At 38.7% G+C, this 24825-nt stretch overlaps 1 protein-coding gene across 1 annotated transcript in view; it reads left to right on the top strand.

The window, feature by feature from the left end:
- Nucleotides 1-24825, top strand: part of LOC108668563 (serine/threonine-protein kinase SMG1) — a 35856-nt gene that overhangs the window by 2044 nt on the left and 8987 nt on the right. The window contains exons 3-31 of the mRNA XM_047883423.1: nucleotides 543-1110; nucleotides 5319-5421; nucleotides 6147-6244; nucleotides 7527-7670; nucleotides 8831-9003; nucleotides 9531-9711; nucleotides 10017-10034; nucleotides 10639-10763; nucleotides 11399-11653; nucleotides 12121-12175; nucleotides 12646-12793; nucleotides 13357-13612; nucleotides 14372-14462; nucleotides 14760-14904; nucleotides 15724-15898; nucleotides 16212-16461; nucleotides 17301-17477; nucleotides 17946-18001; nucleotides 18496-18550; nucleotides 19125-19272; nucleotides 19812-20023; nucleotides 20775-21002; nucleotides 21269-21354; nucleotides 21514-21520; nucleotides 21858-21983; nucleotides 22814-22908; nucleotides 23295-23393; nucleotides 23871-24037; nucleotides 24521-24674. Coding sequence (XP_047739379.1) covers nucleotides 543-1110; nucleotides 5319-5421; nucleotides 6147-6244; nucleotides 7527-7670; nucleotides 8831-9003; nucleotides 9531-9711; nucleotides 10017-10034; nucleotides 10639-10763; nucleotides 11399-11653; nucleotides 12121-12175; nucleotides 12646-12793; nucleotides 13357-13612; nucleotides 14372-14462; nucleotides 14760-14904; nucleotides 15724-15898; nucleotides 16212-16461; nucleotides 17301-17477; nucleotides 17946-18001; nucleotides 18496-18550; nucleotides 19125-19272; nucleotides 19812-20023; nucleotides 20775-21002; nucleotides 21269-21354; nucleotides 21514-21520; nucleotides 21858-21983; nucleotides 22814-22908; nucleotides 23295-23393; nucleotides 23871-24037; nucleotides 24521-24674 — 4395 coding nt within the window. The remainder of the gene's footprint in view (nucleotides 1-542; nucleotides 1111-5318; nucleotides 5422-6146; nucleotides 6245-7526; nucleotides 7671-8830; nucleotides 9004-9530; nucleotides 9712-10016; nucleotides 10035-10638; nucleotides 10764-11398; nucleotides 11654-12120; nucleotides 12176-12645; nucleotides 12794-13356; nucleotides 13613-14371; nucleotides 14463-14759; nucleotides 14905-15723; nucleotides 15899-16211; nucleotides 16462-17300; nucleotides 17478-17945; nucleotides 18002-18495; nucleotides 18551-19124; nucleotides 19273-19811; nucleotides 20024-20774; nucleotides 21003-21268; nucleotides 21355-21513; nucleotides 21521-21857; nucleotides 21984-22813; nucleotides 22909-23294; nucleotides 23394-23870; nucleotides 24038-24520; nucleotides 24675-24825) is intronic.

Below are 24825 nucleotides of genomic sequence, written 5' to 3'. Positions count from 1 at the left end.
TATTCATTTGTATTTTGTGTCTGGTAATGCGTCAGTTTCAGTATTGCATTTTTAATTATTCATTTGTATTTTGTGTCTAGTAACGCGACGGTTTCAGTATTGTTTTTTTTAATTATTCATTTGGATTTTGTGTCTAGTGACGCGACGGTTTTAGTATCGTTTTTGAAGTGTTATTTTTAAACTAGTTTCCAGTAACGCGTCAGTACTCATCTTGTATATCTTTTCCATGTGCTGTCTGTCGTCCACTAAAGGTTAATATGAGGAAATAGGTTATTAGTTTATCTTTCCTTAGATAGTAAATCGCGACTGCATTTTAATTGAAGATAAAATACCATATCTATCCCTCCTACGGTTATTTATCATCTTTAGTTTTGTTTATTTTAATATTAGTATAGCTAGGCAGTTGTTATTTACTGCAGGTGTTGTTGAAGATCACTGAGTGCTTCTCATTGCTAAGCAAAATTAAGGTATTGCAACGCTAAAAATAGAGATTTTGGAATGACATGAGTACAAACATTTGTAATTTCCGTTTCTTTTAATAGTGGCGGCACCTTAGACTGGCTGGAGCTTACAGCCATGCTGACTCACAGAATGAAGCACAAAGCTGGGTCTATCGACGACGATAATCCCATCTGTAAAGATGTCCTGAAGGCGCCCATGCAACCGGAAAACGTTACCAATGTTGCAAGTGTTGAGCCTGAAGCGCAGCTTGTTACGAAGCAGCAACATTATCTTGAAGACGTTGCCGTATCACAAACAAACTTGGAAGAAAACAATGATTCCGAGGTGGGAAAAAGCTCTCGGTCGCAGAGTGAGAGCGAGGAAGAGGGAGCTGCTGATGGTCAAGAATCAGCATGTGAAGCGAATAACCGGGAACTTGTTAGCCAAGAACTCGAAGATATCAATAACAAGACGAATGTTTTGGTACAAGAAGATAATAATAAGACAAATCCTTCGATACAAGAAGATAACAATAATAAGTTGAATCCTTTGGTACAAGAAGATAACAATAACAAGACGAGTTCCTTGGTTAAAGAATCTCTCAAAACTGATGAGGTATCAGCGCTAAGTCCCGCGCTGCTCGCCGACCTCTGCATGCGGAACAAGAAGATGCTGTGGCGCTGGCTGATGTGGGTTGCTGCACAGCACTGCGTGGCGAACAAACTTAAAACTTCTCTCGGCAAACCCGAGGCTCTTTTCCTCATCTTGAAAGGTGACAAAAAAGCTTTAGAAATTTTCCTGTGGAACCCTCGAAAGGTGACAAAAAAGCGGTGGGAATTTTGCTATTTAACCTTTAAACTTAAAACTTCTCTCGGCAAACCCGAGGCTCTCTTCCTCAAATTGAAAGGTGACTAAAAAGCGCTGGGAATTTTGTTATTTAGCCTTCAAACTTAAAACTTCTATAGGCAAGCCCGAGGCACTCTTCCTCATCTTGAAAGGTGACAAAAAAGCGCTGGGAATTTTGCTATTTAACCTTCAAACTTAAAACTTCTCTAGGCAAGCCCGAGGCTCTCTTCCTCATCTTGAAAGGTAACAAAAAAGAGCGCTGGGAATTTTACTATTTAACATTTAAACTTAAAACTTCTCTAGGCAAGCCCGAGGCTCTCTTCCTCATCTTGAAAGGTGACAAAAAAGCGGTGGGAATTTCGCTATTTTAACCTTTTCCCGACTGCAGAATTTCACGTTATAATCGTCTCGAATGTTAGGTTGGTATATTTGTTTTAGGCAGTCCGAAAAGACTTAAACATGTAAGTGTTTTAAAAACGATCTGCCTTGGTTATTGTGCAATTGGAAATTGAACAAAAATTCGTCATTGATGAGTTTGCACATTTGTTGATGACATTTGACGCAATCAGAAACCAAAATCAATGTTTAACATACTTCAAGCGTTTTGGTTCCAATATAAATTATTTTAAATGTAAAGCTGCTAATCTAAGTTGAGAGGCTCGTAATGTTGACTCGGTTCAAGTATTTTAGTTAATATACATTATTTCTCACGGAAAATACAAATCCTTCAAAGTTGACAGGTTCATAAAAATTTGACTTAGTTCAAGTATTTTGATTAAAATATTGTGTACTATTAAGCCTTCAAAGCATAGAAGAATTGCCCATGGATAATTTAGTAACTTAATTTATTACAACCATCAACTTGAATTGTTGTTCTTGTGGATATCTTCTTCACGATACAATACAGAAACAGAAGTTATTTTAAAATTATTCCCCTTCCCTATGAATTACGTGAGAAATACGATTTAAACTTTTTAAAAATTTAAGTGAATAACTTCTGCAGGAGGCAATACAGAGGGATCTGAGTCTTGTGCCTTGCCGTGCGTGTTCTTACTCATGGAGTTCCTGAGTGCTCTCGAGAAGAACTTACTCATCATCTGTGACGGCTGTGTGACCTACTCAGTGCCTGTTTGTAAGGTGAGTCAATGTATACTCAATGAGGTATATCTTTAATTAAATTAATACGAGCGTTAAAAAACAAGAAGTTGCAAGAATCGTCGTCGGATTCAAGAAAAGTGGATGCACACGCTGGAACTAAGCAAGAATTTGAAAATTTTAAAAATTTCTTCCTAGTTATCAATTCATATTTTTAACTTTTCTTAAATTGATTTGCGAGTCAAGCCCATAAAATCAATTTCTATAAGTGAAAATTTGTCAACCTCCATCGACACTCGATCAAGCTATTGTAACAACTTCATAAGTGAAGCGTGTCAGGGTGAAAGCGTTTTAAGTTTCAGGTATATTCTTCTTGTAAAAATATTCCAAACCATAGGTATAGTTATTGTATAAAAGATTTTCAAACCGTAGCTACATTCCTTTTACAAAAGTAGTATCCCAAACCATTCCTTAGGTAAAAACCTTCCAAATTCTGAAAGGACGATACACGATTAATTTCTTTTACACTGCGCAGGCAACTCGCACGTTCTTCAGCAATAACCGCGAGACTTTCTCCTTAAAAATAAAATTATACTTTAGAATAATGTAACACGATAGGATATAGAATGATAATATAGAATTTATAAATAATGAATTAACATTTTTCCTTAACAATAAAATTGTACTTTAGAATAATGTAACATGATATGATATAGCATGTAGAATGATAATATAGGATTTATTAATAATGAATCATCATTGCAAAATTAAAAACGATAAGAAAATTATCCAATTTGTTCCTTTAACTTTATATACCCATTAATTTGTTTAGTGATTAAAGCAAGTGTCACTCGATATATTCGAAGTTTCTCTATGACTTCTATCGTAACAGATGAACTATTTTCTTATCTTTGTCAATATTGTAGGTTATCGAAAATCACTGAAGAACAAATGTATAACTTTTTCATAATATTGTTCTATTAATCAATTTAATTGGTACGTTTAAGCTGTGCAGCAAACGGTAATTACAACTAAATAAATTACTTTGCGGAATAAAAATTTTATTAGTGAATTTAATCATGTTGTTAAAGTTGTGCAAGGATTAAAAATTATAAATGATTAAATAACTTGTCTGAAGTGAAGTTCTATAATAACTTCTTCACAGTGAAGTTCTATAATAACTTCTTCACTTTGAAGTTCTATAATAACTACTTCACTTTGAAGTTCTATAATAACTTCTTCACAGTGAAGTTCTATAATAACTTCTTCGCAGTGAAGTTCTATAATAACTTCTTCACAGTGAAGTTCTATAATAACTTNAATGAATGTACCCATATCCACCGTATTATTATGAATGAATAAACGAATGAATGTACCCATATCCACCGTATTATTATGAATGAATAAACGAATGAATGTACCCATATCCACCGTATTATTATGAATGAATAAACGAATGAATGTACCCATATCCACCGTATTATTATGAATGAATAAACGAATGAATGTACCCATATCCACCGTATTATTATGAATGAATAAACGAATGAATGTACCCATATCCACCGTATTATTATGAATGAATAAACGAATGAATGTACCCATATCCACCGTATTATTATGAATGAATAAACGAATGAATGTACCCATATCCACCGTATTATTATGAATGAATAAACGAATGAATGTACCCATATCCACCGTATTATTATGAATGAATAAACGAATGAATGTACCCATATCCACCGTATTATTATGAATGAATAAACGAATGAATGTACCCATATCCACCGTATTATTATGAATGAATAAACGAATGAATGTACCCATATCCACCGTATTATTATGAATGAATAAACGAATGAATGTACCCATATCCACCGTATTATTATGAATGAATAAACGAATGAATGTACCCATATCCACCGTATTATTATGAATGAATAAACGAATGAATGTACCCATATCCACCGTATTATTATGAATGAATAAACGAATGAATGTACCCATATCCACCGTATTATTATGAATGAATAAACGAATGAATGTACCCATATCCACCGTATTATTATGAATGAATAAACGAATGAATGTACCCATATCCACCGTATTATTATGAATGAATAAACGAATGAATGTACCCATATCCACCGTATTATTATGAATGAATAAACGAATGAATGTACCCATATCCACCGTATTATTATCAATGAATGTACCCAGACAGCGGCGCCCTGGCTAGAGGAAGTAGCAGCCCTGAGTCTCACAATGCTGGGCCACTCCAGTGCCTGTCTCTTATACACATCTAGATGTGTATAAGAGACAAGTATATATATTTCCTGTATGTATATTTATAGTATCCAGCATGGAACTGTACGTATATATATAATTCCTGTTCTACTTCGGATGAAAATCTTTCTGAAAGAAAGAGTTGATTGCTGCGCTTCAAATGATTGTCGTCTTACAAATGTATTGAAAGTTTTTCATGTGGAGCGTTTATTTCATAATTCCACTAAATTTTTATTTACTTGCTTAATTGAAGATCTCAAAAATATATAATTACTAATAGTGCTGCGTGATAACAAGTTTTAATTTAACTAGTCAGTACAATGCATTCTCAATGTACTTCGTTATTGTAAACTTTATGAATCTCCTCAAGATTTCTTCAGTGTATAAAAATAAAAAATAAATATTACCTATTTACCTATTACCATAAAATAATCCATCGCTACCTCGCGCTTCACCTACCGGGGCTTCACTTCATCGCAGCCATTCAAAAGATGTTAAAATAAATTAATCTTTCGCGAATCTCTTGCTTGATAGCGGCTTATTATAACTTACCAAAAGATTACAATGTAAGAACTTAAATATGTACTATCAGTTTATAAATTTCGCGAATCTCTTCCCGAATNGACCTCTGCATGCGGAACAAGAAGATGCTGTGGCGGTGGCTGATGTGGGTCGCTGCACAGCACTGCGTGGCGAACAAACTTAAAACTTCTTTAGGCAAGCCCGAGGCTCTCTTCCTCATCTTGAAAGGTGACAAAAAAGCGGTGGGAATTTTGCTATTTAACCTTCAAACTTGAAACTTCTCTAGGCAAACCCGAGGCTCTCTTCCTCATCTTGAAAGGTGACAAAAAAGCTTTGGAAATTTTCCTGTGGAACCCTTGAAAGGTGACAAAAAAGCTTTGGAAATTTTCCTGTGGAACCCTTGAAAGGTGACAAAAAAGCTTTGGAAATTTTCCTGTGTAACCCATGAAAGGTGACAAAAAAGCGGTAGGAATTTTGTTATTTAACCTTTTCCCGACCGCAGAATTGTACGTTATAATCGTCCCGAATGTTATGTTGGTATAGGTATTTTTCTTTGGCAGTCCGAAAAGACTCAAACATATAAGTGTTTCAAAAACGGATATGCCATAGTTATTGTGCAATTGGAAATTGAACAAAAATTCGTCATTGATGAGTTTGCACATTTGTTGATGACCTTTGACCCAATCAGGAACCATAATCAATATGGCGTTTTTATTGTAATTATGAAACGATTTAATATGGAGGTGGGTCTAATTCGAATAGGTGCGGCCCCGCTTTTAAATATTTTTTAGCCTTTTTTCTTCCAATAATTAATATAATAGAATTTCAGTAATATAAATTCTGAAACCAACATATCTTGATATCTTCTCATGAGATCTGCATTTATCACAATTAATCCACAAGATGATCATTATATATTCATGTTATTACCATTATTCTCTCCTCAATTACAGTGGCAACCCACAAGCGTCTTCAGCAGCTCATGCGGACCTGCAGTTCCAATCCTGATTGGCGGGATCGTCTCAGTGAGGATGGTGCGTCTTTACCATATGTTTGCTTCATATGAATTTCCTTCTGACTTGAAAGGCTCATAATGTTAACGTAGTTCAAACATTTTAGTTTCAATATAAAGTATTTTATATGTAAAGCTGCTGATCTAAGTTGAGAGGCTCGTAATGTTAACGTAGTTCAAGCGTTTTGGTTTCAATATAAAGTATTTTTTATGAAAGCTGCTAATCTAAGTTTAGAGGCTCGTGATATTAACGTAATTCAAGCGTTTTGGTTTATATAATATAAATTATTTTATATGTAAAGCTCGTAATGTTGACTCGGTTCAAGTATTTTGGTTAAATTATACATTATTTCTCACGGAAACTACAAATCCTTCTAAGTTGACAGGTTCTTAAAAATTTGACTTGATTCAAATATTTTTGTTAAAATATTATTTACAATTAAACCTTCAAGGCAGAGAAAAATTTCCCATTAACAATTATTCTTTTTTTTACTAACTACTACCATCAACTTGAATTGCTGTTCATATGAATATCTTCTTCAAGATACAATACAGAAACTGAAGTTATTTTAAAATTATTCCCCTTCCCTATGAATTACGTGATTGTTTACTCATTGAGTTATATCTTTAATTAAATTAATAAGAGCGTTAATAAATGAGAAGTTGGCCCTAATCGTCCATTTCGAGAGAAATGTTCGTGGGAAACACACGCTCAAACTAAGCAATAATTTGAAAGCTTTAAAAATTTCTCCTGAGTTTTCACTTCAGAGCTAAAATATTATCTTCGTCAAACTCCCTTGCTTACATATTTTTGTCTGTTCGTGAATCGATTTACGATTCATACCCATAAAGTTAAATTTTAAAGTGAAAATTTGTCAGCCTCCATCGACACTCGATCAAGCCATTATAACAACTCCATAAGTGACGCGTGTGAGGATGAAAGTGTCGAAAATTGCAGGTATATTCTTCTTGTAAAAATATTCCAGACCATAGGTATAGTCATTGTATAAAAATTCTTCAAACCGCAGCCATATTCCTCATATGAAAGTATCCCAAACCATGTGTATAGTTCTTATAAAACTGTTTTTCAGACCGTAGCTAGATTCCTTATATAAAAGCATCCCAAACCATACGTACCTATAGTCTCCTTGTATAAAAGTTTTTCAGACCGTAGCTACTAGCTAAATTCCTTATATAAAAGTATCCCAAACCATTCCTCAGGTAAAAACCAACCATTCAACCTTAGGTAAAAACCAACCATAAAAAACCATTCCAAATTCTAAAAGGACGATACGCAAGTAATTTCTTCTACATTGCGCAGGCAACTCGCACGTTCTTCAGCAATAACCGCGAGACATGTCACGAGGGGCTGTCTCGAGTGCGTCTCGCTGCCTCGCAGGTCGCCTTGGGGGGCGGTATGCCCTACGAGAGTCTACGCCACGCCTTAGCTCTTCTTGCCAACCTCGTAAGCTTTTAGGATATTATTTACACTTTTATGATGTTATTTGCTCTTTTATGATGTTATTTGCAGTTCAGGAGCGGCGCTATTAGAAGTAGCTTAGGTACTCATAGCGGCCTTAGTACTGGCTGAAGCCTAAGTACACGTAGCGGCCGATTTCTCCTCTGTGATTTGTGGGTGTTCTATCTTATAAACTCTTCAGTGATTGACTGACAGACTTGCGAACTCTTGTATGCCTGTGACTAGACGCTCCATGTCTGTGGCAATCATATTGATCCATGGTTATATTTTTAATAATACCGGTATTCCGTGCCTGTGGCCTCACTGGCCTGAACGACGTTTCGTGTCTGAGCATAACAAAGATGTATATGTTTCTAGACATTGTTACTGTCCATTTGTCCATAATTATGCTTCATGTGGTGGCCTTATTTACGCTCCATGTCGTAGCCTTAAAACGCTCCTTGTTGTAGCCTTACTTACACTCCATGTTGTAGCCCTAATAACGCTCGATGTCGTAGCCTTAATAACGCTCCATGGCGTAGCCTTACTTACGCTCCATACCGTGACCTTAATAACGTTCCACGTTTGTTTGCTTAATAACGCTTCACGTTTGTTTGCTTAATAACGCTCCACGTTTGTTTGCTTAATAACGCTCCACGTTTGTTTGCTTAATAACGCTCCACGTTTGTTTGCTTAATAACGCTCCACGTTTGTTTGCTTAATAACGCTCCACGTTTGTTTGCTTAATAACGCTCCACGTTTGTTTGCTTAATAACGCTCCACGTTTGTTTGCTTAATAACGCTCCACGTTTGTTTGCTTAATAACGCTTCACGTTTGTTTGCTTAATAACGCTCCACGTTTGTTTGCTTAATAACGCTCCACGTTTGTTTGCTTAATAACGCTCCACGTTTGTTTGCTTAATAACGCTCCACGTTTGTTTGCTTAATAACGCTCCACGTTTGTTTGCTTAATAACGCTCCACGTTTGTTTGCTTAATAACGCTCCACGTTTGTTTGCTTAATAACGCTCCACGTTTGTTTGCTTAATAACGCTCCACGTTTGTTTGCTTAATAACGCTCCACGTTTGTTTGTTTAATAACGCTCCACGTTTGTTTGCTTAATAACGCTCCATGTGACAATGAAGTAACGCTGTGTGTATGTGCAGGCCGTAGACGCGGACGCGACTGAAGTGACGCGCGTCGCGGTTGTCTGCGCGCGCGCCCTCATCGCCGTGCGGTGCCCCGCTGCTGTGCTGGGCGTGCAGCGCTGGTGTCTGCAGCGCTACCCTCACCTCGTCCTGACATGGCTCTATGCTGCTGCCTGTGCTGCTGACGACAGGTGACGTGCTGCTGGAGCAGGTGACGTGGTGCTGGGGCAGGTGACGACCTGCTCCAAATAAGCGCCTGGTTCCTTGACACTGATGTAATTAATCGATAGTTTAAGCGATAATTTAGTAGTTTTAAGTATTAAGATTAGTTGTTCCGGGTGCCTTGGTACTGAAACTCGCTTAAAGGACACGTAGTTGCCTAATTACACATAGCGGGTTATATCTCGTCTGTGATAGGCGGGTTTAGCTGGAAAAGCCATCAGTGATTGACTGACAGAGTTACGTAACTATTTTTGATGGCACGGCTTCTTGTGTTTAGGCGCCGGTGCTGGTCTTTTGTATGTTGCTGGGCCCTAGTGCTTTAGTCTTATCTAAGACGCACGACATTAATAGCGCTCTCATACAATTCATCTTCTGGTATACAGACACGAGGCCGCTGTAATGGGTCTGCACCATGGTACTGTACACTAGCGCTTCTAATAGGACACTAGTAGAACACTAGTAGTGGTTGTTTCTACAATTCTTTCCTGGTTTACAGACACGAGGCGGCACTAGTGGCCCTTCACCAGTACCTCATGGGGCTCCCTGTTCACTGCCCCGCGTTGGGCCCCCACGACACAACCGCTGCGGGGCCCCCGCCCGCCACCTTCGCCTACTGCTGGGCCAACTACGATCTCCTGAGCTCGCCTGTGTTCGCGAGTCTCGACATCAGCCTTAAGGAGNCATCCTCTGGTGTACAGACACAAGGCGGCACTAATGGGTCTGCATGATGGTGTTGTACACTAGCGCTTCTAATAGGACACTAGTAGTGTTTGTTTCTACAATATATCCTCTGGTGTGCAGACACGAGGCGGCACTAGTGAGCCTGCACCAGTACCTCATGGGGCTCCCTGTTCACTGCCCCGCGTTGGGCCCCCATGACACAACCGCCACGGGGCCCCCGCCCGCCACCTTCGCCTACTGCTGGGCCAACTACGATCTCCTGAGCTCGCCTGTGTTCGCGAGTCTCGACATCAGCCTTAAGGAGTTCATCTTTGAGCAGGTTAATATTGATGCAGGTGCATGATGTAGGTGCATATTGATGCAGGTGCATATTGATGCAGGTGCATGATGCAGGTGCATATTCTTTGAGCAGGTGCATATCACCGCACTAAGCTGCTTCTCTTGATTTTTAGCGCATTTTCTCATTTATTGAAAAAATGCTCTATTGTGCTCGCCATGTCTGTCCGTCCGTCTGTCTGTCCATCCGTGACTTCACCTTTTCGTCGACTAGAAAATGCGCTCTCGTCACTCACTGCAGTGAGTACTAAGTTATATATTTTTTAATAGTCATTTCCGAATGTTATGGTAATTTCTGTCGGTTTTTTAAAACCTTTAAAACCTTAAGTTTTTTTAGCCTCTGGTCTAATTTGTTTGTGACAACATGTAATTCACGCGATCTATTTTCTTAATTTTTAATATTCATCATGTACAAGTGAAGTATTTGATGATGGCTATAATATGTAATGTTTTTTTATAGTGTTAGTCCTCGATATCCTGTAATGTTATTATGTTAATCTTGTGCTTTTCTTCTTCTAGTTATTATGTTCATCTTGCATATTGTTCATGCTTGTTCTGTTTTATATTATCATATTTACCATATTTAGATTGGCGAGTGCTACAGTCGCTTCACTGCGTACGACTTACTGGAGTCGTGGTCACGGCAGAGCAGCAAAGTCTCAGCAGACTTGACCAGCAGCTACACTGACTCTCCCATCAATACTTATGCTAGGTCAGTAAACTCTTGATGGATGGCTACGTCAGGTCAGTAAACTCTTGATGAATGCCTATGTCAGATCAGTAAACTCTTGATGAATGCCTACGCCTGGTCAGTAAACTCTTGATGAATGCCTATGACAGGTCAGTAAACTCTTGATGAATGCCTATGACAGGTCAGTAAACTCTTGATGAATGCCTACGTCAGGTCAGTAAACTCTTGATGAATGACTACGCCAGATCAGTAAACTCTTGATGGATGCCTACATCAGGTCAGTAAGCTCTTGATGGATGACTACGCCAGGTCAGTAAACTCTTGATGGATGCCTACATCAGGTCAGTAAACTCTTGATGAATGACTACGCCAGGTCAGTAAACTCTTGATGGATGCCTACGCCAGGTCAGTAAGCTCTTGATGAATGCCTACGCCTGGTCAGTAAACTCTTACTCAACGATTGGAATGAATAATGGATTTCATTTTGCTAAATCTATACCTATATGTACCATTCCACAAATTATATTGATATAGTTAGTCATGACAATGCTGTTCGCGCATCTTTGCCACAAACTCATTATCGAACAATTTTTAATTTTTCTCCCACGCTATTCACCTTCAAATGAATAATAATTCATATCCGGGATATTTTGCAGGGCAATGAGCGAGTTTGACCGCGGTGAGCTCCTGCAGCCGTCGAGTTCTTCCGCATTCTGGTCGCCCCTGTGGGGCTCAGCAGACCCTTTACAGGGGTCTGCTGCCCTCTTACAGGGGTCTGCAGCCCCCTTACAGGAGGGCACGACCCTCCTGCAAGGGAGTGCGTGGCCCATATCAAAGCAGGTCGCTGACCTGGAGCTGGGAGTCCTGCAGTGCGCTGTTAAACTCATCCACAGCAACCAAGTTGGCATGCGGTTAGCCTTCTCTATTGTAATTTTAAAATTCTGCAATACGTTCCTCTCTATGGACTCTTTACATTTTATTGTCAACTTAAATAGGCGAAATTACTTTTAATAATTTATTATCGACGTTATAAAATCTAAAAAAGGAGCTAAATTTATCTAAATAGAATCGTCCCTCATGCGCAAATGGTCCTATATTAATTATTCATTGTAAGAAGCCTAATTTCTGTGATTTCATTTGAAATAATTTATTGTACCTAATGTGCATGTTATTTGATTGTACAGAGTTACTTTGATGTCACCTTTAACGNCTAATTTCTGGTATTTCATTTGAAATAATTTATTGTACCTAATGTGCATGTTATTTGAGTGTACGGAGTTACTTTGATGTCACCTTTAACGATATTGATAATATTACAGCTGAAAAAAGCTTAACGATACCATTATCGTCACCAGTAACGATTGTAAAAACGTTACAGCTGTAAAGAGCTTCCTGATATTGATCATATTACAGCTGTAAAGAGCTTGATGTCAGTATTAACGATATTGATAATGTTACAGCTGTAAAGAGCTTGATGTCAGTATTAACGATATTGATTTGATACATGCATATGACTTGCTCTGTGTGATACATGCATATGACTTGCTCTGTGTGATACATGCATATGACTTGCTCTTATGATACATGCATATGACTTGCTCTGTGTGATACATGCATATGACTTGCTCTGTGTGATACATGCATTCGACTTTTGTAGGATGCCACTATGGCTCACCACTTCTTAGCGCATTTTCTCATTTATGGAAAAATGCACTATTGTGCTCGCCATGTCCGTCCGTCTGTCTGTCCGTCCGTCCGTGACTTCACGTTTTCGTCGACGAGAAAATGCGCTCTCTTTCAGTCACTGCAGTAAGTACTGAGTTATATTTTTTCACCAATCCTACGGGCAGCCAATACGGCTATACTTCCATGAGTAATTCTTAGCAATTCCTGTGGTGTACAGGTGCGTGGGTGCCACGAGGGCTCCCCCATGGGCGCCACCTACTACGAACAGCTGCCCAGCGCGGGGTGCCTGCCTTTCCTGCCCTGCGATCTTCTGCCCACTTGCCTACGTCACGCCAGGCTCGTCGCGCAGTTCAACGCCAACATGGGTAAACAAATATACGCCTAGCTAACTGCCTTTCACTGTACACAGTGAAAGCAGGTTTGCCCGCGCGGGCAATCTGCCACAAGAATGAACATAAGATAATAATGTAAGTGTTCACAGTGAAAACCTGTACAAATAGGCTTCTGTATTCTATGGTTTCAGGCGCCAGCCTGAGCTGGTAACCAGCACGCTGGCAACCTGCTTTCACTGTGTGCGTACCCTTACGCATGTGTATCTGAATTTGTGATTAAAATTGTGTGTGTATTCATGGTTCACTATCTTGTACTCTGGATGAAAGTTTGTTTATTGTGGACGCTCTATTTCTCCCTAGCCTAATCGTATTTTATTTCATCTAAAATGTTGGGCTTGATATGGTGACTTTTAAAGCCGACAAACAATATTCACAATTATAGGAAGTGTTTTATTACAGCACTGCTAGATTTTACTAGGCTTTACGGGTTTAATGTATATAACGCGCTGCTTTAGGAAGTTTTTTATTACAGCATGCTAGATTTTACTAGGTTTAACAAGTTTAATGTATATAACGCGCTGCTTTTTTTCCCCTAGCTGACTCGTCCAATATTGTGACGGGACTTGAGATGGCGACTCTGAAGCAGGCGCGCAAGCAGCGCAATTATGGGATGAGTTTGAGCGCCTTACTGCGTTTGCTGCGCCCACATCAGGAGACTGGGATGTGCCAGCAATACTCGCACGACGTCCTCAGCTCCTGTCTGGAGGAGGCCGCAGCCGTAGCCATAAGCGCGCATTATTATCCCAACCATGTGCTTCTTCTGCTGAAAGAGGGAGCCAAGCTTATGCATCAGTGAGACTTGGTTCAGAGAATGGCATGATGTTCTTCAGAATTTCTAGATCTTATGGCTCATAAATGTTGCTGTTACGAATGTATTTAATTACTAGGTATTTATTCTTTCAAAGTATTCTTGAGAATACATGTGTTTTGTCAAGGCGAAGGTGCTAGATATTCTAAATTTTTGTAAGACTTTAGGCAGTCATCGGTTCATTTGAGCTTCTTGCCAAATGATTTTATGATAGTACGGTACATCAATATTCAGATATTTTTTTGTTTTTTAGGGCTTTCGTAATGGAATCTGCTCATGAATTCTTTGTACACGGATTTATATGTCGTCAGTGATATTCCTTTTTGCCTTGGAATATAGTAGCTGTGAGTACACGAAGAGTTTACAAAAGACTCATCACCCAAGTGATGTTATTAGGTTATTGAGTTAATACTCTAATTACTGTAGATATCGACTCTAGAAGGTGCTTGTACGTGGGGACAGTAGTAGCAGCCAGTGTAACTTACAAATCTCGTGACTGCCACTAATTGTCGAGCTACTGGCCTCATGTAAAGGGTTGCTTACTGACGTCTTCCGTGCTTAGCGCCTATACCAAGCCAATAGCATGGGAAGTAGTGAAAAGTTAGTATTGTATTGGCCATCAATACTGTCTCCGTGTAGAAGGACTTGAACGACAAACTATTAAACTGTCTACTATCGCTTACATTGTTTTTCTGAAGCACTAAAACCGCCAGCACCAAACTTACTTTTGCTCTCATTCACAGAGCCGGGGACGCCCTACAGCTCGTAGGGACTGACTACATCGAAGCAAGTTGCGGCACGATCACTACAGTCATCGATGCTTGTTCTAAACAGGTCTTTATTATTCGTGATATTATTAATTTATGAAGCGATTGGCGTAGCGTTTGGCTCGAATTTCGAAGGCATGTTACACATAAGTTTGATTGAGAGAAAAAAAAAACACTATAAACGAAAGCAACTAATAAACACGACTATGCGTATCATTCAAGGGCTCATAACGATATGTAATGCTTGCATTTAATTTATACCACCAGTCGATTAGACGAAGAGATACATACACTAACTAGCTTCTGAATCACTCCGTGTTATGAACTCAATCTTACCAATTAATTTAAAAGATGCATTGTACAGGTTTTCTTCAACTGTGATACCGAGTCTGATCTGTCGCTGAACCTGGCGCGTTCCATGCTCACACTCTCCAAGTGGGTCGAAAAAGACATTCCTTTCTATGAAAACGTTGTTGTAGAACGATCTTGGGCCACCGCTCTTCAACAAGGTCGGTTTATTTGTTTAATTAATCATGAATTTAGCTTAATTAATGATTTATTGGATTATTTAACCCTTCTTGGTGGCTATAGGTATATTTAGTCAGTGTTTGATGCCAGTGGAGAAAGGGCCAAAGGTTTGTCTAGAACATTTCCGTGTTTTCTAATGTCTCGATATGCATTTCTTCTGTGGAAAGCTATTTTGTTCAGTTTAAGGTTTGAAAATAAAAGTTCTTTGTAATTAGCTATGCATGAAGATTTTTTTTTTTTTTTTTGCATTAGTATATCTCGATCGGTTGACACTAGGTAATAATTTCAACGCAGTTCAATTCACAGTCTTTAGAATTGTTCACTTTTCACTTTGATGGCTATTTTTGCAATAAATTGTATAGGTACTATTCTCTATTGGGAATTAAACACTTATTTACTTGCTGTAAACCAGAATTAAGGATTTTACTTGGTGGAATGAAACTTTTGATGAAATTATGCCACAATTGGCAACTTACATGGTTTTGTTTGCTCCTGCGCTCCAGCTTCGCCAGTGCAGAGAACCAGCCTTGTGTTATACTTGGTACAATTATATTGCTAATTATTTCATGAAACACATTTCGCTACTTTGTTTGCAGTTTGTTCTACTTGTTACAATTAAATTGCTAATTATATCATGAAATAAATGCCTTTACTTTGTTTGCAGTTTGTTCTACTTGTTACAATTAAATTGCTAATTATCTCATGAAATAAATGCCTTGACTTTGTTTGCAGTTTGTTATACTTGTTACAATTAAATTGCTAATTATATCATGAAATAAATGCCTTCACTTTGTTTGCAGTTTGTTCTCGAGGCGAGCTGGGCTTGTCAGCTCCCATGTCAGGAGTTGCTGCAGCGGCGGCGCGGTGTGGTGCCGCTCCTCGAGACCAGCTGATCGTGCGCTGCCTCTCACTGGCCTCCGTATACCAGCCTAGCCTGGCCACTGCCTGGTACAGACTTGCCAACTGGTGCTTCAAGTGAGTGCTTGTCAACTGGTGCTTCAAGTGAGTGCTTGTCAACTGGTGCTTCAAGTGAGTGCTTGTCAACTGGTGCTTGGATTTGATAGAAGAAAGCTTCAGTGTGCAGAATTATCTTAAATTCTATAGTATACGAGTTAGTTGTTGAGCCACTTACTTTTGACTTTCAGGACTTTTTGTCAAATAACTTTTGTCATTTCAGGAAACTAATAAGAGATGGAAGTTCTGATAATTTTTTACATGTTATGCCGTGCCTGTTGTAAGTTTAGAACTGTTAACATTTGTTGTACTTACCGCGCATTTCCTCTTGCAGATTTGGAAGCATTGCTGTAGACAGCGTTCTTGGCTCAACGGTTCCCATGTTGAACACAGAAGATATCCTGCAAGTTGAGTTGCTGTTAACATCTCGCTTTAATGACCTCAACACGACGTCATTGAATGCTTTGGTGGGGCGTGTGTGCGGTGCAATCTCATGGCTACCACAACGAGATTGTTTAAAGGCGTACCTTGAAACCCATGAACTCTCCGACCTTCGACTTGAAGAAACTAAAGAGTCCGAACAAGTAATATGGGGATGATTTTAGGATTTGATATTTTGTTCGGGAATAACGTTTTCTTCTGAAATATTGTGTGCGATGCAATCTCGTGGCTACCGCAATAGGGTTGAGCTTTAATTTGTTCATTGAAACTCGTGAACTCTCCGACCTTCGACTTGTAGAGATTAAAGAGTCGGAACAGGTAATATGGGGTTGATTTTAGGGTTTGATATTTAGTTTTGCAATATCATTTTGTTTTAAATATTGTGTGCGATGCAATCTCGTGGCTACCGCAATAGGATTGAGCTTTAAGTTGTACATTGAAACTGTTTAACTCTCCGACCTTCGACTTGAAGAGACTAAAAGAGTCCAAACAGGTAATATGGGGATGATTTTAAGATTTTATATTTTGTTTGGGAATAACGTTTTGTTCTTAAATATTGTGTGCGATGCAATCTCATGTCTACTTAAATTGTACCTTGAAACTGTTGAACTCTGCAACATTCGACTTGGAGAGATCGACAAGTCCGAAGAAATAATGTGGGAATGTTTTGAAGATTTGATATTTTATTTAGAAATAACGTTCTGATCTTGAGTATTAAATATTCAGATTATCCCATGATTTAGGGTCTGATATACTTTTTCATGTTGGGAGTTTCATGATCTTTCCTGAATTATACAATGGTGATCATTTGAATTTAATGGATGTTCATCAATCTAAATAAAAAACGATAAAGGGTACCTAATAATCTCTGCGTTTGTCTTGAATTCGCATTCATTACTTACCTCTTCAATGAAATTGCAAAGAATTTCATCACCGTAAATAATTTGTTCAAGCAATTTAATCAATGCGTCTCACGTTTCAGCACTTGGATGGGCTCGTGCTGCGTGCTTTGGGAGAAGCAAAATTGAACAGCAACGAAGAGCGCGAAGCATTGCTGTCAGAGTTGCAAAGCGTGCGTCGCGCTGCGTTGCTGCGCCACTACGAACTGCTCATCGTCGCTGCTCATTCGTACTTCCAGCTCTTTGCCAACGGCTCATTGGTATTTTTATTTATTTATTTAGTGTTGTATTAAAACAAACTCCTTGTTCATACTTCCAGCTCTTTGTCAACGGCTTTTTCGTATTTTCATTTAATTATTTAGTGTTGTATTGAAACCAATTTCTGGTTTATACTTCCAGCTCTTTGCCAACGGTTCTTTGGTATTTTTATTTATTTAGTGTTGTATTAAAACAAACTCCTTGTTCATAATTCCAGCTCTTTGACTACGGCTCTTTGGTATTTTTATTTATTTAGTGTTATATTGAAACATACTTCTTGTTCAATGTTCATAATTCCAGCTCTTTGCCAACGGCTCTTTGGTATTTTTATTTATTTAGTGTTGTATTGAAACATACTTCTTGTTCATAATTCCAGCTCTTTGTCAACAGCTCTTTGGTATTTTCATCTATTTATTTAGTGTTGTTTTAAAGCAAACTCCTTGTTCATAATTCCAGCTCTTTGTCAACAGCTCTTTGGTATTTTCATCTATTTATTTAGTGTTGTATTGAAACCAACTTCTTGTTCGTACTTCCAGCTCTTTGCCAACGGCTCTTTGGTATTTTTATTTATTTATCTATTTAGTGTTGTATTTAAACATACTCCTTGTTCATAATTCCAGCTCTTTGACAACGGCTCTCTGGTATTTTTATTTATTTGTTTAGTGTTGTATTGAAACATACTCCTTGTTCATAATTCCAGCTCTTTGACTACGGCTCTTTGGTATCTTTATTTATTTAGTGTTGTTTTAAAGCAAACTCCTTGTTCATAATTCCAGCTCTTTGCCAACGGCGTTTTCGTAATTCTGTTGATATTATTTTAATATTTTTTATTTATGTTGAAACCACATAAGCTTCATGAAACTGGTTGCATTAAATTCAAGTTATTGTTCATTTTGTACAGTTGTCTTGAATCACGTTAGACTACTTCTGGTCACTCCATGTTGCCCTGCACGAGCTCAGGAACTTCAAAACAGCTTTCATCATTGGACGCCTGTCATACCTCAGGTATTAATAACTCAGAACATACCTCCGGTATATCTGCCCCACCGCCCCCTGGACGCCTGTCATACCTCAGGTATTAATAACTCAGAACATACCTCCGGTATATCTGCCCCACCGCTCCCTGGACGCCTGTCATACCTCAGGTATTAATAACTCAGGATATACCTCAGTTATCTCCGCCACACCGGCCTCTGGACGCCTGTCATACCTCAGGTATATTCTTTTCTAAGTGTATAATTTTCTATAGAAATCGTCACTGTTTGTAGATTCAATTTTTCTACTTCAGATACCTTCACACTTTTTCAACTTATGATACTGAGTTCCTGGCGAGAATTCTTCTTCACCTAAAAAGGATTTGGTACTCGAAACGTTTGATACATGTAGATTTAATTTTTTTAATCTGGAAGTTAAATTTATTTGCAATTCTGATCCTGAATACTTATAAGGAGGAATTCTTCTTCACTTTAGAACTATTCGGTATTAAGAAAGGGTTAAAATGCATTAAATCGTCTTAAACGTGTTCAATTTTATACAGAAGTTCACAAAGCATTATTTCAATTACGATTGTTCAATTTTGAATTCCTATTATCTTATTATGTCTGCTTTATTTAAGTTGTATTTGCATTATATTGACGTCATATTTGCAGTTGTTCGCTCGTCTGAACCACAGTGAAGGCTGGGTGCGGGACGGCATCACTTCAGTGTTGTGTCGCCTGGCCGTACATCAGCCTCACCACATCGTCGTGCCCGCTGTTGTGGGTGCCAACACCCACACCTCCACCACCAACATGACTGGTAACTTAATATATTCTTATTTGCATTCGGCCTCTATTGCATTCTGCCTTTAGCAAAAAAAAAAAAAAATTCTTCTGTCATCTAGTACCACCAGAGTGTTAAGCAAGTTTTTTTTTCCAAGGACAAAATTTAAATTTTGAGGAAAAACTTGTATTTTGAGTCATAAGATAAATGCCTTCACACATAAGAATAACTGGGTCATATTGTCCTAATAATAGCGAATTTTCTGCAACACCGATGTTTCCTTTTTGTTGATCCAAACTGGGTCACGATGACCATTCATACAAAATCTAATATATTTACACAAAGTCTAACTCATTTTTCTAAGCATTTATTTGTAATTTGCAGACATGTTGGCGAATTTACTGCAAGACGGCGCAGACAAAGAAGAATGTGACAAGAAAGTCTAACTCATTTTTCTAAGCATTTGTTTGTAATTTGCAGACATGCTAGCCAATTTACTTCAAGACGGCGCAGACAAAGATGAAGGTGACAAGAAAGTCTAACTCATTTTCTAAGCATTTGTCTGTAATTTACAGACATGCTGGCCAATTTACTGCAAGACGGTGCAGACAAAGAAGAAGGTGACGATGCACGAGCGCAAGGTCTCGTCGCTGCGGACGACGTAGGTGCGCTGGACGTGGAGGGCGACGAGGACGAGGAGCGGGACGTGGACTTGGATGGATGTGAGGAGAACAGGCAGCTCATGCTCAGCTCCTGCCGCTGTCTTGTCAATGAGCTCAATAAAATGGTTTGTACTTCATTATTGTGTTTATTATATCCATGACATTTCTAATATCTTTTGATGAATTACAGACTACAGCTTTCTTCGTTTTCATCCAAATAATTTCTTTGACTTGAATTTGTTACTTGTTTTTAACCTTTGCGACAGGTAATAGCATTTCTTTCTTTTAAATTCTTTTATTTACTTATACCTTGAGCCAAAAACCTTTAGCCAACTTATTGAAGTACTTTTCGTTTTTCTCTGTAGAAGATAGATTTTAGGGAGGGTCTTAAATCTTCATGTTAATGATCTTTATTAGTCTGATGCTTTAGATCTATATTATTTTTTTATTACATTTCAAATGTCACAATACTCATAATCTGGTCTTGGCCGAAAGTTTTTATCTGATCTTAAGTTCTCTGGCCGTACTATCAAAAACAGTTACAAGTTGTTAACTTCATCAGCCAATCACTGATGGCTGCTAAATCCAGCAATAATAATCTGAAATCGGCCACTATGTGTACTTTGGTTTCTACGTTTACTTGAGCGAGTATTGACAAAACCGCCCCTGGTGACCATACTGGAACATAGCCTCCAACTTTTCACTAGCCCTTGCTGTGCCCTCTAATCTAATCGTCTGTGCTTACAGAATTGAGCATTTATTTCTACAAATGCAATCTTATTTCTTACAAAAGTAAGCATTTGTGCCTACAAATGCAATCTTATTTCACACAAAGGTAAGCGTTTATTCCCACAAATGCAATTGTTTGTGCGTCAGGGCGTTCCTGGCGTGGCCGGTGCAGAAGTGCTGGTGCGGGAGCTACGTCGCATCACGGTGCTTTGGGACGAGCTCTGGCTCGGCACGCTGTCCCAGCATCAGGCTGACATTAGCAGGAAGTTTGTTCAACTCAAGGGGGAAACAGACAAACTTGATGCCAACGAGACCCTTTCGGATGACGAGAAACAGATCTTGATACGGACCAAGTTTCAAGTTATATTCAAACCTGTGAGTCCAGATCTTTATTATTCTTGATAAGCTTCGAGACAAGGTATATAACCTGAATTTTTTTTTGTATATTCAATGTTGGGAGAGTTTTGCTCTTACCTCCCCTTACTTTTGTATTCAGGATGTAAAACTGCGATTAGTAAAGACCCTTACTGTGCCAATTACTTCAGCGTTCACTTGGAAATGTAAATATGCTTCAAATTATCAGTGTTATGCCAAAGGTACATCATCTTCCGCACTTCAATAAATGCACGTCATTTTTGCAGGTGCTGCTGCTGCTGGAGCAGCTGTGGCAGTTCACAGGAGGCGTGCCAGAGACGCCCCACGAGCGTAGTGACTGTCTAGGTGACAAGTGACTGTCTAGGTGACTAGTGACTGTCTAGGTGACTAGTGACTGTCTAGGTGACTAGTGACTGTCTGGGTGACAAGTGACTGTCTAGTGGATTTTTTCTCTACGAAAATTGCCCTTCTGTGCGTTATGTACGGTAATTTTCTTCTTTGATTACAATAGGTTGCCAGTGATATTGTTTCTTCAGCCTTCTAATGAATTTATTTTATTGTAACGGTCAAGAAAAGAAGCATAATACGAGACTTGTTTTCTGCGCAGGCACTCGTGAAGCTTTCTGTTCTGACTTTGCTCCTACCGAAATTAGTATCATTATATTTAACGAATGTATATTTGAATTTAACATTAATCATAAAATTATTATCATTATATATAATGAATGTATAATTGATTTTAACAATAATCATGTAAAAAATTACCAATTTATTTGTTATTTTTAACATTATTCATGTAAAAAAATGACCAGTTTATTTGTTATTTATGCCAATTTATGGTTGTTGTGTTTGCAGGCGCTTCTGGAGCGCAAGAGCAGCCGCAGTAACGCCACCCTGCGCCTGCAGGACATCGCGCCCTCCCTCGCCCGCCTCCGCCACACGGACGTCGCCATGCCGGGCATCATGGCTGCTAATAAGCAGGTCGCTGGGCGCTCTTACTTTAATTATGTTCATACATTAACATGAATGATATTCATACATGAATATGAATGATCTTAAATGAGCAGGTCGCTGGGGGCTGTTACTTTAATTATGTTCTTACATTAACATGAATGATATTCACACATGAATATGAATGGTCTTAAATGAGCAGGTGGCTGGGGGCTGTTACTTTAATTAAAGTCTTACATTAACATCAATGATATTCATACATGAATATGAATCATCTTGAATGAGCAGGTGGCTGGGGGCTCCTACATCATTAATATTATTTATCAATAATATTACCGTAAATATGTCTTCTATAAAGATCCATTACCTATAGGCATCATTACAACCTACAAGCAGTTTGCTGAGGGCTCCTACATCATTAAAATTACAGTTCTATTAGCGTTCCTTGAATAATAAACGCTGAACTTTATCCATTTGACCATCCTTAGATAATATTCTTAATCCAGCATAAACATATTCAGCCAGACTTGTCCTTTTATTAAACAAAAATTACCGGTATATCCAGTAGATATCATAGCCGCAAAAAAGAAGGTTGCGAGGCCGCAGAGAGCAAACTTGAATGGTGTCCTGCAATAAATATGTCTCTTTTGAGAAACATGAATGAGGTCCATTCATGTCACTATGCATGTATTCTGTACACCAGCTCATGACATCAATTTCGATGAATTTGAGATGAATTAATTTGCATCATATTTTTATGTATGATTGTGCGTGAATTTTCAAAATTTGCCTCAGTGCACCGATACCTTTTGCAGTTTTTGTTGAATTTTTTTACTGTCGTTTTTTGCGGACGTTTGCAGGTTGTGCACCTGCGCTGCATGGACGATGACGTCACGATACTGCTTAGTAAAACCAAGCCTAAAAAATTGTGCTTCCGCGGAGACGACGGCAAAGCGTAAGTCTAAGATTTTCAAGTTATTTTAGCACTTGCACAGTTGCTAAAAATATCACTTGCTCAGTTGCTGCTAACTCTCAAATATTGAGAACTTGATAATACATGGTTTAAGCGTCATATCAATAGCTTAGTATCACACTCGTGAAAATGAATGGGTCACATTTTCCAAATATTGACACACTCTCTGCATGTAGCACTGATACTACGTCCTTTAGTCGGTCAAAACTGGGCCAGGAGAAATAAGTGCACACACAGAGTGATAATAGAAATAAGTGCACACTGGGCCACACAGAGAAATAAGTGCATCGCTCAAAATCTCTAAATTTTCCAATACCATGTCACCTCATATAAACCTCAACCTTTAGTATTTATTTTCACTTCACCAGATACCGGTACCTTTTCAAGGGCCTTGAGGACCTGCATTTGGACGAGCGTATCATGCAGTTCCTGAAGATGGTGAACACCTTACTGGGCGTCCATGACAGGTTAGCGTGGCAACTCGTCTATCTGTAACTTGGATGATTTACTTTAAATCTTAAAAATTTCAGGTTCTGTTTTTGTTGCCCAGTGTCTAATAAGTGCTGCTTGAATATTAAAATTAGTGATGTAATTACTCATGGATGGTTGACTTAAATCATAAAAGTTTCAGGTTCCGTTTTTGTTCCCCAGTGTCCAATATATGCTGCTTGAATATTGGAATTAGTCAACTTTAAAGGCCAGTTATCGAAATGAATGGTCATTTATGGCTGAATATTTAAGATCCGGAATTTATATAACGTTGAGCTTAATTGATATTGACGACGTTCTTTGTCACATTGTGTCTCACCACCAAATTATGTTCTTCTTATCCTCATATATTAAGACTGGTTACCTGTGACCAACAATGCTTAAGATGGGGCTGGAAATAAGATGTCAAATATTATACTAAAGACTTTTGATGATGCATGAATTTTCCTTTACAGAAACGGAATGTACAGAGCTCAGCATTACTCAGTGGTGCCGCTGGGTCAGCGGTCAGGACTCATCCAGTGGGTGGAGAACGCAGCGCCGCTGTACGCGCTCTACGGACGACATCAGCAGCGACAGGCGCTGGCGGTCGCCCACCGCACTGGCGCGCCCCTACAGCCTGGTGGGTGGTAGTGGTGGGGGTGTCCTGGTGGTGGGTTGTGCTGCTGGTTGTCTTGTGCCTGGTTGTCTTGTTCAGGTCGTTGTGCAGCAACGACCTGAAGCGCTAGCAACTACGGCCACTGAACTAACTAACTAACTGTCTTGTGCCTTTTGGATGGTGGGTTGCTATGGTGCAAGATTATTGTAAGCAGTTTCTGATGGTGAAATGATTAAACTCGTTTCTTTCAATGCCGTTTTTTAGTATTACTCTTTGCCTTTTCCTCGCTGTGCCTGAACTCTTTGTCTTCCTTTTACCACAACAACGTCATTCTGCTTTCTACACGAAATTCTTTACCATCCTCACAAAATCAGCGCGTTGCTGATTCAAATTGTATTTCCGCTTATCATTCATAATCTCGCTATTCATGCAGCCCAATGCATGCACATTCAATATTATGTCCAAATTTCAAATATTATTTTGTTTAAAAGTTTCTTGTTTTCACAGTGCGGCGGCCATCTGAGCTCTACTATCAGAAGCTAACACCTCGCCTCAAGGCTGCCGGTGTGAGCCTCAGCTCCAGGAAGCTTTGGCCCAAGCACATCCTGAAGGAAGTTATGCTGGAGCTCATCAGTGAAACGCCGTCTGATCTTTTGTCTCGGTAATAAATTCCGGATATGAATAAATTGATCTTCTGTCTCGGTAATCAGAATAAATTCCGGATATGAATAAATTCGTTGTATTTTTATTCGAAAAAAGAAAAGAATTCTTGGAAATTTGTGCTGGTCAAGCACAAGATATGAAGCCTATAG

Source organism: Hyalella azteca, unplaced genomic scaffold (assembly GCF_000764305.2).
Source record: "Hyalella azteca isolate HAZT.00-mixed unplaced genomic scaffold, Hazt_2.0.2 contig12852, whole genome shotgun sequence".
Lineage (NCBI taxonomy): Eukaryota > Metazoa > Arthropoda > Malacostraca > Amphipoda > Hyalellidae > Hyalella > Hyalella azteca.
This window is presented reverse-complemented; position numbering and strand designations above follow the sequence as displayed.